Source organism: Opisthocomus hoazin, chromosome Z (assembly GCF_030867145.1).
Source record: "Opisthocomus hoazin isolate bOpiHoa1 chromosome Z, bOpiHoa1.hap1, whole genome shotgun sequence".
Lineage (NCBI taxonomy): Eukaryota > Metazoa > Chordata > Aves > Opisthocomiformes > Opisthocomidae > Opisthocomus > Opisthocomus hoazin.
The window spans coordinates 50,624,815-50,644,897 of NC_134454.1; the positions used below are offsets into that span (position 1 = coordinate 50,624,815).

At 41.8% G+C, this 20,083-nt stretch overlaps 1 protein-coding gene across 3 annotated transcripts in view; it reads left to right on the top strand.

The window, feature by feature from the left end:
- Window positions 1-20,083, top strand: part of LOC104331180 (TLE family member 1, transcriptional corepressor) — an 84,570-nt gene that overhangs the window by 59,080 nt on the left and 5,407 nt on the right. For all 3 annotated transcript variants that reach the window (XM_075411707.1, XM_075411708.1, XM_075411710.1), the window contains exons 14-19: window positions 1,148-1,224; window positions 14,593-14,842; window positions 16,585-16,832; window positions 18,779-18,926; window positions 19,304-19,454; window positions 19,883-19,959. In XM_075411707.1, the coding sequence (XP_075267822.1) occupies window positions 1,148-1,224; window positions 14,593-14,842; window positions 16,585-16,832; window positions 18,779-18,926; window positions 19,304-19,454; window positions 19,883-19,959 (951 nt within the window). The remainder of the gene's footprint in view (window positions 1-1,147; window positions 1,225-14,592; window positions 14,843-16,584; window positions 16,833-18,778; window positions 18,927-19,303; window positions 19,455-19,882; window positions 19,960-20,083) is intronic.

Genomic DNA, 20,083 nt, shown 5'->3' on the forward strand with positions numbered 1-20,083 from the left:
GCTTTAAATGAAATGGTAGTTTTGGTAGCTACAAAGTATTAAATTGGTCCTGTGGTCATCTGCTTTTGTGTTGCTGAACCAGATTTGTGTTCCATACATACATACCAAATTAATCTTGAAGCATGTAGAAGTCTTTTTATCTACATCTCTGTCATTGTATTTTGTTTTTGTGGAAATCAACATGAGAAGTTGGTCGGTACATATCTTGGAGCGCTGTGGTAAGGTGTGTTAAGAACAGTTACTGTTGTGCATGGAGTTAGTAAATGAAGCACTATAGTTGTAGTGCTGTCAAGCAGAATAACCTAGGGGCCTGATTCTGCAAACACAAGCTTGGTGGCACCTTTATGCATAGACAAACTTACCTGCTTGTAAATTTGCAAGATAGGACTTAAGCTTGTTATTTTCTCATTGGTATAGATATGGCTGATTTTTTCAAACTGGTAAACAGAGCTTATATGTAAAATGTAGAAATTCTAAATAGCATATGCATTCCTTAAAGCAATAAGAATTTTAACTCAGATACAGTGTTCAGAAGAAAAACTAAGTCTGTTTGGTCCAGAATTTGTTTGGATTATTTGATGTACATACTTATTCAGGCTACAGAAGTTTAGTAGGATTGTGATATGTAAAGAGAGCATAGTATATTTAAGCTGTAGAGAAATTTGTCTGCACCCTGCAGTGTGGCTCTGAGAGGCCTCTCAGCTGATGTGCTCACGCAGTGCAGTGTGGAGCTGTGCAGAGATTCTAGCTTGGGCCTGAACCTGCTTTCCAGCACCATGCTGTGCCTGCATGGGTACACGCTAGCCATTGCAGAGCTAAAAAGCACTGGCGTGGCTACATGCTGACACAGCACGGGCTCTGATTTCCAGGGCTCGCTCTGTGCTAACACAAGGGGTACTTGTGTTACATTCAGTGGTGTGAATGCATGATATACATTATTGGCTTTCTATTTGCATATGAGTACTTCTAGCAGAAGCATGCCTAGGGAAAACATATTTGTCTCCACCCCCTACCCCCCCCCCCCCCCCCCCCCCCCCCGGACATGCACATGTCTAATACTGTGTGTAAAAGCCACATTGGGGTTAAGAAAAAGGGCTTGCCAGATGAGAATTTGCAAGTGTGAGATTAATTCGTTTCTCATTATCAGGTTGGGTTTGATCCTCCACCTCACATGAGAGTACCTGGAATCCCTCCGAATCTAGCCGGGATTCCTGGGGGAAAACCGTAAGTAACTTAAAAGGTTTTGGTAAAATCTGAAATACCTAGAGAGAATAAAGTTATCTTTTGTCAGTGAACAAGAATTCCAAAGAGAGTAATGTCTGGTTGTTCTCAAGACATTGTTTTAGACTTCTACTGCTAAGGGGTACTGCATATAAATTCTCAAATGGTAGCTGTCTTATCCCAAAACAGGTGTGCATATGCTTATTTCCAAGGAAAAGCTGTTGAAGGTGTGCTTTAAGGTTCTTTATTTCTTCCTTTCTGGGGGAAGTTAAGGGGGCTACAGGCTGTCAGACAGCAGTAAAATGTGTAAGATAAAAACATATTGAAATTAAACTTTGCACTATACTGAGCATAAATCTGTACTGCACACTTAAAGACTCCTTGTCTGGCACCTGTTTTATCAGGCATGAGAGTCTGCAACTGGTCATCACAATGGGTATCTGAAGCAGTACTTTTGCAATTGATGCACACCTTGCGTAGTGGAGCAAGGTCTTTACAATGTTTGTGTAAGTGTGCAGCTGGAGAGCAAAAGGATGATGAAGCAGTTGCGCAGCAGGTGGTGCATAGATGTAGGATAACTTTTACAACAGGTTCTTTAAAAGTTTTAATTGCTGATGAAGAGGGGGTTAAATAAAATTCTTATGTGATGCTGTGGTTTATTGATGTTATCACACAGAATGGTAGGGGTTGGAAGGGACCTCTGTGGGTCATCTAGTCCAACCCTCCTGCCAAAGCAGGGTCACCTACAGCAGGCTGCACAGGACCTTGTCCAAGTGGGTCTTGAATATCTCCAGAGAAGGAGACTCCACAGCCTCCCTGGGCAGCCTGTTCCAGTGCTCCGTTACCCTCAGAGGGAAGAAGTTCTTCCTCATGTTCAGACAGAACATTCTGTGCTTCAGCTTGTGCCCGTTGCCCCTTGTCCTATCACTGGGCACTACTGAAAAGAGCTTGGCTCCATCCTCCTGACACCCACCCTTCAGATATTTGTAAGTATATATTAGGTCCCCTCGCAGCCTTCTCTTCTTCAGGCTGAACAAGCCCAGCTCCCTCAGCCTCTCCTCGTAGGAGAGATGTTCCAGTCCCCTCACCATCCTTGTAGCCCTCCGCTGGACTCTCTCCAGTAGCTCTTCATCTTTCTTGAAGTGGGGAGCCCAGAACTGGACAGAGTACTCCAGATGAGGCCTCACCAGGGCAGAGTAGAGGGGAAGGAGAACCTCCCTCGAGCTGCTGGCCACACTCTTCCTAATGCACCCCAGGATCCCATTGGCTTTCTTGGCAGCCAGGGCACACTGCTGGCTCATGGTTAACCTGTTGTCCACCACAACACCCAGGTCCCTCTCCACAGAGCTGCTCTCCAGCAGGTCCACCCCAAGTCTGTACTGATGCAGGGGGTTGTTCCTCCCCAGGTGCAGGACCCTGCATTTGCCTTTGTTGAACATCATCAGGTTCCTCTCTGCCCAGCCTTCCAGCCTGTCCAGGTCATGCTGAATGGCAGCACAGCCTTCCGGTGTGTCTACCACACCTCCCAGTTTGGTGTCATCAGCAAACTTGCTGAGGGTACATTCTAACTCTTCATTCAGGTCACTGATGAAGAAGTTAAACAAGGCTGGGCCCAGTACTGACCCCTGGTGGACACCACTAGTTGCCAGCCTCCAACTAGACTCAGCGCCACTGATGACAACCCTCTGAGTTCTGCCATTCAGCCAGTTCTCAATCCACCTCACCGACCACTCATCTAGCCCATACTTCCTGAGCTTCCCTAGGAGGATATTATGGGAGACTGTGTCGAAAGTCTTGCTGAAGTCGAGGTAGACAACATCCACGGCTCTCCCTTCGTCAACCCAGCCAGTCATGTCATCATAGAAAGCTATTAGATTGGTCAAGCATGATTTCCCCTTGGTGAATCCATGCTGACTACTCCTGATAACCTTCTTTTCCTCCACTTGCTTGATGATGGCCTCCAGGATAAGCTGCTCCATTACCTTTCCCAGGATGGAGGTGAGGCTGACCGGCCTGTAGTTCCCTGGGTCCTCCTTCTTGCCGTTTTTGAAGATTGGAGTGACATTGGCCTTTCTCCAGTTATGATAAAATAAATTGTCCAAAACAGCAGTCATCGAATTTTTCAGTAATTTGGCTTTGGTAGACTGTTGAGACTGAGCATATCCATGTGCAGTAGGGTCATGAGCATGTATAACCTCTTAGAAAATGTGGTTAGTTGGTAAGTATTTCTGGACAACTAGTCTATGCAGGTACAAACAAAGCGTAGACTGCAAATTTGACTGATCTGTTTTCAGAGAGTGGGACAGAGAGAATTATAACAGGTTTTTCGACACGCTGTTAGAACCTGTTCTTTGTCTCTTCATGCTCTTCTCTTTCAACAGAACATTTCAGTTAGAGTAGTTTTTCTCTATCTGGGTACTTACATAATTTTGAAACTCGCTTAACACTGAGCCCTTCCTAGGATGGATGTTCCTGTTACGTACTTGCTTCTTTACCAGTTGATCATAGTTTAATTTTTCCTTTCACGGCTTCAGAAAAAATTCAGAAACTATTGCTTTTAGGATACTGTCTAAGACACACTATGGTGAAAGTTATATACACACACATTTCTGTTTGCCTTCATTTTGAAATTGTTTTGATAGCTAGTGATACATTATCATGTCAGTCATGCAAACATCCTTATAAAGACACCAGATTACAGGTAAAAAAGTGTGTTTTTTCTGCTACTTTTTTTCCATAACAGTAGGAAAGCAGCAGACTTGGATTAGGAGAGCCATCCTGAATGTATTTTCATTGTTATCCACAGTGCTTCTGAGAACAGACGTAACTATCAGTTAACACTGTGAGAAACCTGTTAAATCTTGAATTTACTTAAAGAAATCTTTGTGGTATGTTGACAAGATTACTGAAGTGAGGGATCAGTGAGTTGGTGTTATATATCAGATGGTAGTGTATTTAGATTTAGTATGTCAAGGAACAGGCCTTGTTCTCAAAACATTCTGTTATTAAGGGTCAGACTCATTCTTGCTGGCTTTTGTAGAACTGGCATACTTAAAGTATTTTTGGAGATCACATCCAGTGGCAGTAAGTTTTTACTCTTAAACAACTATATTCATAAGCTTTCAATGACTTATTCCATTAGTAATGCCTGACAATGTTTTATATTATAAGCTATGAAAACCTGTTTTTGTTCAGTCAGAAATTTTCTGTGGCTGAGTTCTAGTTGCTGCACTATTCAAGGCATAAAAGCAATGCATATACGCTGCTACATCTAGTATCCTGGTATTTCATAGCTAAATTACAGGTTTTATGTTTTTTTAAATCTTTATTATATTATTTATATTATTATAAATTTTAGATTGCCTATTTTGGCTCCCTACTCTCCACTTGATTTGATGTGTTCTGTAATTTTTTTTTTTGTGGTTGTGTTACTTGGACTGCATTAGTCATTTCCTGTAAAGTTACTTTGTTGCTTATCTTTATTTTAAGTGAGGCAAACCTAAACTTCCATAAACTGATCTGTTATCTTTCCATTGACAGCATTAGAATGGTCTCTTATTTTAATCTTGGATTGGCTGCAGCTAGCTAGATGCTGTCTGTTACCTGCAGCATCTTTCAGTGTCTCTTACCTACGTTTGGCAAGTCTCTTACATTTTCTTTACAAAGTACATGGGTTATGTAGTCATGCAAACTAATGGAGTACTCATGGTTTGTTTTCAAAATCTGCCTTTTCCTAGAGTGCAATTAAGGAGTCACATTGAATTTGTTTTTATGTTCCTGAATGTGAATCCTTCAGTTTTGCTCTTTGCGGGATCTAACCTTGTTAGCAGTGGTGGTGATGTACTTCGGAAATTGGTTAACAATCTAGGAAGTCAAAATGTGTTCAGCAATTTCTTAATTATACAAATGAGCGAGTCTTTGCGTTTGGTAGCAGGTTGATGATTTTTTAAAATTATTTTCTATGTGGCTTTTCAAGTTTTTGATATTACTTTATTTTGGTGTACACACATGGATCTCATATTAGTTGTTTTTTCTCTTTGGCTGTTTTTAGTTCAGTAATTTTATGGACAAGGACTATATGTGTCTGTGAATGTGCGTAAAATAAGTTCTGATATTCTTGGTTTCAAATTTGATTCCCATCAGTAGATTATTATTTTCTTAGTAGTTCTTCTGGTTTTGGGTTTGTTTTGGTTTTTTTTTTTGAGGGGTGTGTTTTTTCCTTCTAGATTTCTTTGAGGCATCACCTAATCAATAATTATCTTTGTCTTAGGTTGGGGGCAGGAAATGATTACTAGTTTTGGACATGAACATGTGGTGTCTGAGTCTTGCTCTGTGTCACCTTGATACCTTCAGCTATGCCCTGTGTTACTAGTTCTTGGTGTGTTGCTGTAATCATATTTTTTGTTTTGCATAGCCTTTCCAGTGAGGTACTTATTTAGCTTTTAGTCTTCTATAGCTGATAAATTAATGTTCTTGTGTATTTCTGCTTGATGTAAACCACATCTTTTAATAGCTGTATTTTGCACTGACCATAGATTTTCAAGCTCAGTGGTAAGGTTTAGACCCACAGTATTGGTAGCCTGGGAGGAATACAGAGAAATTGTCTGAGCAACCAGGGATCAGGTTAGGAAAGCTAAAGCCCTGATAGAATTAAATCTGGCCAGGGATGTCAAGGGCCACATGAAAAGCTCCAATAGGTACATCAGTGATAAAAAGAAGGCTATGGAAAATGTGGGCCCTCTGCAGAAAGAAATGGGAGACCTGGTTACCTGGGTTGGAGAGAAGACTGAGGTATTCAATGATTCTTTTGCCTCAGAGTTGCTAAGCCGCTGTCCATCATATTTGAGGAGTCATGGCAGTCTGCTGAAGTTCTGACTGACTGGAAAAGGGGACACATAGCCGTCATTTTAAAAACGGATAACAGAAAGATCCAGGGAACTGCAGGCCAGTCAGTCTCATCTCTGTGCCCAGCAAGATCGTGGAACAGATCCTCCTGGAAACTACGCTGAGACACATGGAAAATAAGGAGGTGATTGCTGACAGCCAATATGGCTTCACTAAGGGCAAATCCTGCCTGACAAATTTGGTGGCATTCTATGATGGGGTTACTGCATTGGTAGATAAGGGAGGAGCAACTTAAGTCATCTACCTGGACTTGTGCAAAGCATTTGACACTGTCCTACATGATGTCCTTGTCTCTAAATTGGAGAGGTACAGAACTGATGGATGGACCACAAGGTGGATAAGGAATTGGCTGGGTGGTCGCACTCAGAGTTGCGGTCAATGGCTCAATGTCCAAGTGGAGACCAGTGACATGTGGCGTTTCTCGGGGATCAGGACTGGGACCAGCGCTGTTTAACATCTTTATTGGTGACATGGACAGTGGGATTGAGCACACTCTTAGCGAGTTTGCCAACGACACCCAGCTGCGTGTTGTGGTTGACGCGCTGGAGGGAAGGCATGCCATCTAGAGGGACCTTGACAGGCTTGAGAGGTGGGCCTATGTAAGTCTCATGAAGTTCACCAAGGCCATTAGTGCAAGGTCCTGCACATTCATCGGGGCAGTCCTAAGCACAAATAGGGGCTGAGCGAAGAATGCATTGAGAGCAGCTCTGCGGAGAAACACTTGGGGATATTGGTTGATGAGAAGTTCAATATCACCCAGCAATGTGTGCTTGCAGCCCAGAAGGCCAACCTTATCCTGGGCTGCATGAAAAGAAGTGTGGCTAGCTGGTGGAGGGAGATGGTTCTGCCCCTCTGCTCTGGTGAGATCCCACCTGGAGTCCTGCGTCTAGCTCTGGGGCCCCCAACATAGGGAGGACACAGATGTGTTGGAACGATTCCAGAGGAGGGCCTCAAAAATGATCACAAGGCTGGAGCACCTCTGCTGTGAACACAGGCTGCGAGAGTTGGGGCTGTTCAGCCTGGAGAAGAGAAGGCTCCGGGATGACCTTGTAGCAGCCTTCCAGTACCTGAAGGGGGCCTACAGGAAGGATGGAGAGGGACTTTTCACAAGGGTGTGTAGTGATAGGACAAGGCATAGTGGCTTAAGACTGAAAGAGGGTAGATTTAGATTAGATATAAGAAAGAAGTTCTTCACCATGAGGGTGGTGAAACACTGGCACAGGTTGCATAGAGAAGCTGTGACTGCCCCCTCCCTGGCAGTGTTCAAGGCCAGGCTGGATGGGGCTTTGAGCAACCTGGTCTAGTGGAAGGTGTCTCTGCCCATGGCAGGGGGTTGGAACCAGACGATCTTCAAGGTCCCTTCCAAGCCAAACCGTTCTATGATTCTGTTGCTTCCCTGGTGTCTAAAATTGTGAATTAACAGTAGCATTGAGGACAAATATATTTCTCAGGTTTTTTTCTCAGGTTTTTTCTTTCAAATGTGGTTTTAATTGAAGCATGAGGTGTTGTACACAGACGCCAGAAAGAGCTGAAAATATACGTTTGTCATTTCAGTAGGAATGGGAAATTTAATCTGGTAAATATGAACTCTTTCAACTTCTACTTATAAGCTGACTTTTCTTTGTTTTTTTTAATGGAATAGTATACTGTTCTGAAATTGTTCAAGGCAACAATTAGATATCAGTTCTCATGATCTTCACATTTGTTCAGTGAACGTACAATGAGGAAGATTTTAAAGGAAGGCTAATTTTACTATATTCTACAACAAGAAGCTGGGCTTTTTCTCCTCTTGCACCTCTGGACGAACTTAAAAGGATTTGTTATTTCTATGGAAATACCTGTATCCTTATTTCTTAGGATTTTTTCCTGTATAATGAAACACCATACTCAGATGTTCACTGTTGTGATAACTACAACTAAAAATAAGCTAAAGTACAAAGACTAGGTAAAAGTAAAATGCACTTTTCAGTAGAAGGAACTTTCTGGTTTTGTGGTTTGCATTTAGGGTATTTTTATTCTAGCTAAAGAATTCTGTTTGAATTGGAGGGATGAAGTGGAAGCGCTTTTTTTAAGGCATGTACTTAAAGTAGGCAGGAATTGCATGCATTATATGAATCTGAGTACTTAAAGTACCTGGGGGTTAGGTATTTTCGTTTATTTGCCGTGTTCTTGAGCAGTGAGTTTGTGTGGAAGCCTATTAGATATTTCCTTGAAGAGGAGAAAACTATTCTGAACTCTCCTCAGCATGTCAGATGATACTTACTTATTTTATACTTATTTGATACTTACTTTGAAATTGGAAGGCCATAATTATCAGATTTAAGCTGAGAAACTGGGTTGCATTGGTATCACCTACTATATCGTAATGTATAGGAACTCTGAAGGTTCTCTGTGCTTCTTTGACACAGATGAGGAGAAGTCTTTGGATGCAATAGGTCAGAAGAATATTTCTGTTATTCAGAAAGAATATAATTATAAGTGACACTATACTGTTTCTTAGAACTGTCTTGTAACAGTTCACAATACACAATTATTTACAAGTGTATATTTACATATTAGTTGATGTGTACTTAGCTTGTTTCATGTTAAATTGCAGTTGCATTGTATAAGAACATTTTCTTTATTTGCTGTGGTTGCTAGCCCCACATGAGGAAGGGCTATCTTAATGCTAACAGTCGTTTGACCAAAGATGGATAATCATGGAACCCAGTGATTTCATAGAGGCAGAATGCTGTGAGGCAGAATTCCATGATCGTCATGAAAATGAACAGCAGTTGCTGGCGTACACACACTGTCCATTCTAAAAGATCATCATAAAAGTACAAAAATGCACACTACAGTTTTGCAGTGTTATGGAATTCAGATACCAATAGCAATTTGAAGAGAAACATGGGTGGGCAAGGAGTGTCTGTCAAGAAGTACCTTGAGCTTTATAGAACTCCAGAATTTATCAAGTTTTGCTCTTTTAAGGCTGGACAACCAAAATACTTCTCGGTTTTGAGAATTCAGGCCTGTGAATATATCTAGTGCATTCTGAGCATGAGCTGTCTGGGTTAAGAGAGGTGGGAGATGGGGCTGGAGGCACTGGCTGGCTGTCTGGGAAGTATCCCAAAAGCACAGGACCCTCTGTAGGGATCTGCCATACTCCTCTGTACCAGACACAAAGCCACCAAAGGGTAAGGAGCCTTCTAACAACGGGAGATGAGGCAGGATTAAGTGGGAACCCATAACACATGGCAGATGCTTTTTCTGCCCCCTGTGAAAGGAGAAAGTGATCATCCTGGAGGAAGGAAGGTAGGAAATGAGATAGAGATAGGGAGATACATCAAAGGGACAGAAAAGAAACAGAAGAAAAATAAATAGAAAAATGCTAAAAGATAAAGGTAGTCTGTCTTTAATTTGCATGAGAAAAATAGTTCTCTTTTCCCCACCAATCTTCTTCATTAGCAACAAAATTTGCAGCAAGATCTCAGACTAGCAAAAAAAAAAGTGTCCCTCAGGGGTCAGTGCTTGGCCAAGTCTTGTTCAACTTCTTCATCAACGACCTGGATGAAGAGTTAGAATGTACCCTCAGCAAGTTTGCTGATGACACCAAACTGGGAGGAAAGGTGGATACACTGGAAGGCTGTGCTGCCATTCAGCGTGACCTGGACAGGCTGGAAAGTTGGGCAGAGAGGAACCTGATGAGGTTCAACAAGGGCAAATGCAGGGTCCTGTAGCTGGGGAGGAACAACGTCATGCACCAGTACAGGCTTGGAGCGGACCTGCTGGAAACCAGCTCCGCAGAGAGGGACCTGGGAGTACTGGTGGATGACAAGCTGACCATGAGCCAGCAGTGTCCGCTGGCTGCCAAGAAGGCCAATGGGATCCTGGGGTGCATTAAGAGGAGTGTGGCCAGCAGGTCAAGAGAGGTTCTTCTTCCCCTCTACTCTGCCCTGGTGAGGTCCCATCTGGAGTACTGTGTCTAATTCTGGGCTCCCCAGTTCAAGCAAGAATAAGAGCTACTGGAGGGAGTCCAGCGGAGGGCTACGAGGATGGTAAGAGGACTGGAGCATCTCTCCTATGAGGAAAGGCTGAGGGAACTGGGCTTGTTTAGCCTGAAGAAGAGAAGGTTGAGAGGGGACCTGATAAATGCCTATAAATACCTGAAGGGTGGGTGTCAGGAGGATGGGGCCAAACTCTTCAGTGGTGCTCAGTGATGACAGGACAAAGGGCAGTGGGCACAAACTGAAGCACAGGAAGTTCCATCTGAACATGAGGAAGAACTTCTTTACTTTGAGGGTGACAGAGCACTGGAACAGGCTGCCCAGGGAGGCTGTGGAGTCTCTTTCCCTGGAGATATTCAAGACCCGCCTGGACAAGGTCCTGTGCACCCTGCTTCGGCAGGGGGGTTGGACTAATGACCCACAGAGGTCCCTTCCAACCCCGAACATTCTGTGATTCTGTGCTTAAAAACAGAGTAATTTCTTAATTGTATGTAAGTACGCCTACAGCTTTGTAGGTGTAGCACTGGAAGTACAGTCCTCCACAGAAGCAGCAAAGTCAGCCCTCTGTCATGGTGACTTGATGGAGAGGTAGCCAAGGACAACAGTGACTGAGCTGCAAATAGTAATTTGCACTGCTGTCTCTGGGACTCTATGCTTTGGAGATGAAAGCTTTCCTTCTTTAGGGAGTGCTAGTGTTGCAACTGATGCAAGTATTTTAAAGTAAAATGTATGTAATGAAATATTATACTGTAATACCTAGTAGATACAAGTTACTAGAGCAAGTAAATATGCTGACAGGGATGATGTTAGCATGACATGGCACACATCTTCAAGCAAACAGGAGGTTTTACTTTTTTGTGTGCTTGTCTTGGCTGGGGCAGAGGGATTTAGAATCGTAGAATACTTCGGATTGGAAGGGACCTGTAGAGGTCATCTAGCCCAACCCCCTCTGCAGTGAGCAGGGACATCTTCAACTAGACCAGGCTGCTCAGATCCCTATCCAACCTGACCTTGAATGTTTCTAGGGATGGGACCTCCACTACCTCTCTGGGCAACCTATTCCAATGTGGCACTACACTCACTGCAAAAAAATTTGTCCTTACATCCAGTCTAATTCTACTCTCCCTTTGTTTAAAGGCATTACTCCTTGTCCTGTCACAGCAGGCCTTGCTAACAAGATTTTCCTAGTGTCTCACATAGGTGCCCTTCAGGTACTGAAAGGCTGCTATAAGGTGTCCCTGCAGCCTTCTCTTCTCCATGCTGAACAACCCCAACTCTCAGCCTGTCTTCATAGCAAAAGTGTTCCAGCCCTCTGAATACTTTTGTGGCCCTCCTCTGGACCCACTCCAACAGCTCAATGTCCTTCTTGTGCTGGGGGCTCCAGAGCTGGACACAGGACTCCAGATGGGGTTTCACCAGACCAGAGCAGAGGGGCAGAATCACTGCCCTCCACCTGCTGGCCACACTCTTGATGCAGCTCAGGATACAGTTGGCCTTTTGGGCTGCGAGTGCACATTGTTGGCTTATGTCCAGCTTTTCATCCACCAGTACCCCCGAGTCCTTCTTGGCTGGGCTGCTCTCAATCCCTTCATCCCCCAGCCTGCATTGATACTGGGGATTGCCCCGACCCTGGTGCGGGACCTTGCACTTGGCTGCTTTGAACCTCATAAGGTTCACGCAGGCCCACTTCTCCAGCTTGTCCAGGTCACTCTGGATGGCATCATGACCTGGCATGTCAACTGCACCACTCAGATTGGTGTCATCTGCAAAATGTCATTTGGCAATGTGTAGCCATTTCTTTACACAGTGGATTACTGTTAACTTGCACTGCAGAAGAAGCTGTCTTGGCTTGTGAGAAACTATCACTGATCTGTTTGTTAGGTCTTCAAACTCAGTCATCCTGGGTCCCAACCAGCCAGTCTTGGAAGCAAATGCCTGCTCATGGTGATAAAAGAGAGACTGCTCTTACCTGTATAACTGCAGTTTAAACATGAGCATAATGGTAAAATTCTACGTATTTAGAAGTACAGTGGGTAAGGCTCTGACGTTTTGGAGCAGAATAGTCATCGTAATTCTACAGTATGCATGAAGCACTTGAAAAATGTTCCTATTGCCTTCCTCCCACACCATCTCAGCAAGAACTGAGAAGCTGTGTGTATGTACAGAAGCATTTCAAAACACCAATTATTTAGGCATTTTGAATTGAACAGAACATTTATGCTGTAACCTTCCATTAAAAAAAATCGTGTACAAGTGGATTATTCATCTTGAACATGCTGGAAAAATTGCTTAATACTTGCTTAATTGTTTTTCTTCTGTCCACAATAAATGCAAGGGCAGGCTGAGACTTCAAAGTTGTGCAGTTCTGTGTACTTATTGCTAACAAATATTCTGCAACTGACTTTGATCTGGAGCCCAGGATGGGGCCCAGCTTTTCAGCCTCTTAAGTGCCATGACTCTTGAAGTGGATTCTGTACCTGAACCTGAGCAGTTGTTCAGCCTCAAGCAGTCTTGTTGCCACTCCTCTTCTGCTTCTTCTACCATCCTATGTCTCATCTGTTCAGTGAATAACTACTTTGGGACAGTCCTGTGTCTATTCCTCTTCACAGAAATGATACAGATTTCTAGTAAAGCCTTTATTGTGCAAAAAAGAGAAAGGGTCCCATGGGAAGAAACACATTTGATATGCTGTGCATATTGTATATATGTAAGGAAGTGAACTTTGCACTTCCATTCTTATCTTGCATTTCCTATTCTTGACATTTCCGTGGCAAGAAAGGTTTGTCATCTTTTGCACTTATTCATCCTCCATTTCTGTATATTCTCTGAGCAGGCTTTCAACTCACACGTCCAGCTGTGAAACATGAATGAAGTATAGGAATTGCACGTGTATGCACTAATGACTTCTTTGTTTAACAGCAGTTACTGTTAAGCAGTTTTTGCCCTTCCCTTCTGAGAGAACAGTGATATTGCATGGGGTGACTGTTCCCACTATTACTTTCTTTATGAAAGAACTGTAGAGTTTTTTCACCTCTCCACTTCACACTCTTTTTTAATGGTATATCTTCTGCTCTCCTCCTGGGCATATTCAGTTGCTTTGTGATGTCTGTTACGGATCCAGGCATCTTGCTTGCTTCTTCCTTTCAAACTGTGCAGTACTTGGAAACATGCAATAAAATACTTTGAAAATACTAGCTCAGACCTCAGAACAGAAGATTAAGTGGAGTTATGTATTGTTGGATCCTTGGAAGAGGGATACAATATTAGTACTTCAGATACAGTGACTGAAGATTTCTGAGGAAGAAGGTACATTTGGAAAATAAAGGGCAAATCTGAACACAAGGATATATTAGAAAAATAAATGTATCATTAGGGAGAGGGTAGCTCATTAGTTTTAAAAAATAGGATAGTCTTATATCACCATTTTTTACACATTTTGGCCTCTTGAAGAATGCTGTTAATGCAACAGTGGCATCAAAAAGTGGAGCTATGGTTGTACTAAAACAGAAAGAGTAAAAAAGGAGTTCACTGGTATAACAAAAAGCAGCCTTTTGCAATAGTATTTTCAGTATTATTTAAGACAAACAAAGAAAACCTTCTGCGCCCAAAACTTTTAGTAGCTGCTGTTTGTGCCCTGGTGCTTGAGTAGAGCTGACTTCAAACATTACAGTGAGTGTGAAGAAATAATTTCGTGTACTTTCCTCAAGGAGGACTTTTTTTATTCAGTACTGGGATTGACTTCCTTAACCATCAGTTTCCATATACTTGAAATCATTCACTGAATACAAATACAAAATGTTACAGAAGTGCCAGAATTACCTGGGAAACTGAGCCTTTCAGCTTTTCCAAAATACTTACTCAAGAAGCCAGACTTATGAGAAGATGGTATCAGCTTTCTAATGCAAGGTGTGTGCAACCACTCTGTGTGGTTCCATTTTCTGTTTAAAGTGCTAGTTCCCAGCTGGAAAGAGGCATGTGAGCACAGCTGGTGCTAATGTTAAAGATGAGGTGCAGAAACAGTGAAAGTTGAACTTTGGCTAGTGCTACTGCAAGGCGACAAGTGCAAGCCTCATGGAAGAAATCTGAAAGAGTAGTACCTGGTGAGCGGCTGCTGCTGCAGGACTCGTGGTGCTGAGACTTGGAACTACTGGCTGGAAATCAGGGGCTGAAAGATCTTTAATTATATAGGTGGCTGAGGGATAGCAGCCATGACCTTGGTCTGTAGAGTTAAGAGTAAAATTTAATGTGCTTCCCAATGCACAAATACTTAAGGCGAGGCAAACTGAAAATAACTATTGTGAATCCTTGTCCACCTCTGAGGTTTTATATGCCTTTAGTACTTGGCACTGTAGCTCTGATATTCATGAGGAAAATATTGGCAAAGAAATCAAATTAAAAAAAAAAAGTGTTTTTGTTTGTGTTATAGCACTGTAACTGGCTGATTTTTGTTTTCTTCTCTCTTCTTTCCCTTCCCCAAAAGAGCCTACTCCTTTCATGTTACTGCAGATGGTCAGATGCAGCCGGTTCCCTTCCCTCCTGATGCCCTCATCGGTCCAGGAATCCCTCGCCATGCCCGTCAGATCAACACTCTGAACCACGGCGAAGTTGTGTGTGCAGTTACCATCAGCAACCCCACTAGACACGTGTACACGGGTGGGAAGGGGTGTGTCAAAGTCTGGGATATCAGCCAGCCTGGCAACAAGAGCCCTGTTTCTCAGCTGGACTGCCTGGTAAGTGAACAAGAACTTGTGCACAAGGGTAGCTTCTCCTTGGAGACTTAATAAGGAAATAACTGTCTTTGTCTGGATTTTGTTCATATTACAAGAAAATAGCAGGCAGTTCTGTTTCCTGCTTTACCTATTTAGCTGTCTTTTTTTTTATGCTAAACAGGTGGAGTTAGAGAAGAATGTTGGCTTGTTTAGGGGTAAATATCATCACTAAGCAACAAATAACAGGTTAGATAAGATTTCTGTATAGACACTGTACCTGTTTGGTTTTTTTTTTTCCTCTTTCTAGTCATGCTGATGATTTTTGTGCAAGAGTTTAGAAGGAATGTAGCCTGGCTTATATGCGGCTGCACAGAACCTTCCTAGGTGTTTCACACCAGCAGTGACAATCTGTTTTTGCAAGAGGATAGCAACCACATAATGAAATAATTTGACAGGGTACTAAGGTCACTAAGACATGCTGTGTTTTTTGTTGGTGATCCACAAGTTTATACATTTTCGTTGTTTGTTTTTGCATTTGCAGGATACAGAAGGGGCTGAGTGTGGTAGTATAGGTAGCTGAAAAGCCACCTCAATGGCTCAGTAAAAGATGCTTCTCATATTAGAAGCAGCACAGAGATTTGTGACATGTTGACTGAGAAGACAATGTCATCAAGCACAGTAATGTATATTCTGAAAGAAAAGTATTCTAGTTTCAAGGTTGATCTGATTAATGCAATGGGTTTTTTGGTTTGTTTTTTTTAGCCTTTAGACTTTATTTACGGCTACTCTTGTGTTAGCTGTCTAACAGTAAAAGTGTGGTTGAATATGTATTCTGTTTCATGGCAGGTACGTGTCTGGAGGCACAGTCCTAGCTGCCTTCATTTTAGTTATGGAGCAGTAACAGCTGACAGTAACTAAGCCAACATTTTCGCTGCACTACTTACTGCTTCTTTGCTGTGAATAAAAAAAAAAAGTAGTAGAAAGAATGCTGTTGACTGCTTCTTGCAGGTTTTTTGTATGTTTTGAGTTATAGATCTTAACTCTCCATTTCCTAAAGAACTGTTACTGTGTTAATTTGGCAGCTGTTACAGAGAAATGGACATCCAATACACTTAAGGAGTCAAGCTTGTAGTAAGTGAAGCTTGAAATGCTTTCCACCTCTAAATCTCCTGTAGTACCTCTCAGTCAGCAATAGTATCACAAATGTGAAACTTAATAGAAGTATGATAAGAATCATGTTGAACAACAAAGGCCAATCATAAATCCAAGACCAGTATGGAATACTTAATATTTTAACTTTCAAATGTTGAATAAAAAATAGTGTTTGAAAGAAAACTCCAAAACCTGAAAGGCATGTGACTTGAACTGCGTTTTCTTATAGGGTTGTCTAAATGCCAAATGGAAGGTCATTTGCTTTAATATTTCTGTTGTTGGTGACCTTAGCTGATGGAGTGCACTTGCAGAAATGCAAGCTTACTTTGGCTCTGGTTGTGTGTAATGAGATGGAAGACTTGCCATTCGTCAGGTTTAAAACAGAGTAGACTGTGGCAATAGGAGTCTGCAGTTTAATGTCTGCAGCTGCAGTGTGATTAGTGATGAGAAGCAGGCTTTTGAAACCTTTTAGGATCTACTGGTTCCTCTTCATTACTTTGGTAATGGAAAAAATAGCCTGCTGTTTAAAACTTGGATGCAGTCAGAATCATATTAGTGGTCATTACTGGCAGGCATGTATTAACATAACTGAGGTGATTTGTGTTGTACAGAACAGAGATAACTACATCCGCTCTTGTAAATTGCTACCTGATGGATGCACCCTAATAGTTGGCGGGGAAGCCAGCACGTTATCCATATGGGACCTGGCAGCACCAACTCCTCGTATAAAAGCAGAGCTGACATCCTCAGCCCCTGCCTGCTATGCTCTGGCTATCAGCCCTGATTCCAAGGTGTGCTTTTCCTGCTGCAGTGATGGGAACATTGCAGTGTGGGATCTGCATAATCAGACATTGGTCAGGTAAGTCATTACTTGTTTACAGCAAACTTTAATAGAAGTTACTCTTTGGATGCTACATAAATATTTATCTCCCTGAATAGTGGTTCATGACAGCAAAGTAAATAGTATTTCTTATCCAAAGAACACAGTTTGCACCAGAGCTGGGCAGAAACTAGTTTTGGTAGCTTCAACCTAGTCTTGGAAGATGCATTTTCAGGGCCTGAAGTGTAGGTCCATAAGCTACTGAAGTCAGTGTAAAAGTTCCTATTGGTTTCAGTTGGGATTTGTCTGCAGGTTTCTACAGGAAGCATTTCTGCTGGTTTGTGATTGATGTAGACTGAACGTGTCTTTCAGATAACTCTTTGAGGTTTGTTCTTTTACTTTATTACTTAACAAGGATTAAGATAAAGAGAATTTTCAGTTCTTATTTAGTGATAAGTAACAAAATTAATCTTGCAAAAGTGGTCGAAAGTGTGGATCCCCTCAGTTCTTCAGGAAAGCATAAAGGGCTGATGTTTGGTCATTCATGAGGAAGAAGTATTTGAGTTTTTGGGGCGAATTTGATCTCTGAAGCTTTTAGAATGGGTTGCAAAGAGTAGAATAAATGGATTGCCATGTAAATTACTTTTGAAATATTTTGTTAGACCTCTGATTAATTAAAATATTACTAGAAGATTAAAGTGTCTCGCAGGTCAATATCCAGCACTAGTGCTATGACAAAGAAAGAAAGATAGGGCCATGTGTGGAATGGCTTTTGGCAACGAGCTGTGTGGTTTACTAGAAGATAACTTTGATTTATACTTACCAAAGTAGTGGAGGCTTATAATATTATGAGTATAGAGAGCCTAAATGGGGAAAGGCCGTGATATTTTAAGAGTTCTGAACACAAACACTGAAGAGTCTGCCTAGTCTGACGTGTTTCAGTTAGGTTTCCTGTATATCAATAATTAGCCTAAACTTACGTGCAGAGAGTTATATTAATGTGCATGCAAATTTCACTTTAACTTTTAGGTCAACAAAAAAGATTTTAGTTATATAAAATCTTCAGTTTGCTGTATGCATGCTTACTCTCTGTAAACATCTATGCACATCTATGACTATGTTGCCCTTTGAGTGTTTGCTGTAGGTGTTCCCACCACTTGCTGGCTGGTCTTCCTAAGTGATAACGTGGAATTCTGAGACCAGAGCTACAAACCAAAATGTGCTGCATGACCTTTCTGTGACAGCTCTTAGTGATTCATACCCTTCATTCCCAAGCTAGTTGTCTTTCCCCTCCCTGTCCTCCACCTTTCACATTGAGGCACAGGACTTTCCTAAAGCTAATTGCTGATGAAAAATGCAGGAGCCTCAGAAAGCTTTTGCCGAAGGATTAAGGAAAACTTGAGATGACCTTCTGGTTGCTGAAAGCTGAGAATTACTAATGAGAAGGTTTCAAAACAAACTGCAACATTTAGACTCCTGTGATCTCCTGCCACAGAGAATGCAATTTCGTTGACTCAGCAATGCTTGTGTTTAACCGTCTGGATCTCTATCTGGATCCCTTCCTGTCAATATCTCTGCTTATTATTTATTGTCTTGACTGACAGCCAATGAAAAATACAGAAGGTGTTTTCTGAAACTGGAGGTGTTTTGTTCCCTTAGCACTTGTGTTAATTGTCCTTAGTGCTTTTAGCTATAGGTATTGTACTTTAACATTCTCACAAGCTTTTTTTTTGCTTTTGAAAAACTGATAGGAAATGTTTGAGTTTGTTCAGCTAGCCAGGATGCAATTAATTTCTCTAGCACCTGGAAAATATTTTTATAATATTGTTGTATTTCATGCTCAGTAAGAGGGAGGGGATGATTTTTGCCCATCAGCGGACACAGAAGAGATGACACGTTAATACAGAGTCCAAAACTAACACCACGATAGTGTTTACCTTGAGCTCTGGCAGGAAATCATTATTCAATCTGGTTTGTTTTATCAGGCAATTCCAGGGCCACACAGATGGAGCCAGCTGTATTGACATTTCTAATGATGGTACCAAGCTCTGGACAGGAGGTTTGGATAACACTGTCAGATCCTGGGACTTGAGAGAAGGGAGACAGCTACAACAGCACGACTTCACATCACAGGTAACTGGATTTTCCTACAGCATGTGGGTGTTTGCAGTGGGAGGGAGACATTTAGGATGAGAGCTGAGATTGAGCCCAGTGCAACTGGGAGATTGTTCCCTATCTTCCTTTTGGCTGCTCACAATACACTATTTTGGAGCTTTCATATGTTTAGCTTCCAGAGCAAAATGATAGCCTGACACTACTCTTTTTTCCTATTTTTCCAAGTTAATAGATAAGAGCAGGGGTTACTTAGTCACTTGAATTTTGAACAGCAGTCTTGCTGTTGAACTATGTGAATTTGATTTGGCCTTTCTCTCTCTCTTTCTCTGCTTCTCTCAATCAATTTAATGACTGTAGAAAAAAAGTTAAAAGCATAAATGTGTTTTAATTTTCAGATATTTTCCCTTGGTTATTGTCCTACTGGTGAATGGCTAGCTGTGGGAATGGAGAGCAGCAATGTAGAAGTGCTACATGTAAATAAACCAGACAAATATCAACTGCACCTTCATGAGAGTTGTGTATTGTCACTCAAGTTTGCATACTGCGGTAAGTTGCCCTGAACACAGAACTGGAGATGAGGGCTTTAATTGATGATTTGCTGATTAGTTATTACACAGTCATATCTAATTTGATCAAAAATAACTTGGTGTGTCAGTTTGTTATAAATAAATATCTCTGCTTTATGATTTCAAACGTACTTATCTACAACCAACCATCTGTCTAAAGACTGCTGTGAGAGTTGATTTGCGTGTAGAAAGCTATTTCTGCTTACAAAGTCTGGGGATTTTCTAGTGTGTAACACACTGCAAAAGCATGAATGTCCACATTGATTTTGAACAAAAGTGTATGTTGATTAGGGGGCGGAGCTTTTGTAATGGTAATCAATTAACAGTTTTCGTAGATGTGAGTTGAAAACCCAAAATCTGTCAGGTGTATCTCATATGTTTTCATAGTCCTTCTGTTTTATACTCTAGGTAAATGGTTTGTGAGTACTGGGAAAGATAACCTTCTTAATGCGTGGAGAACTCCTTATGGAGCCAGTATCTTCCAGGTGAGGATGGTAATGCTTTTAAATAAAAAAAACTAGAACACCTAGAGTCCTAAGAGTGGACTCAGATCTTCAACTATGTGATCTACCCAAAATGGGATGATGAGATGAGGGTAACAGACTTTTT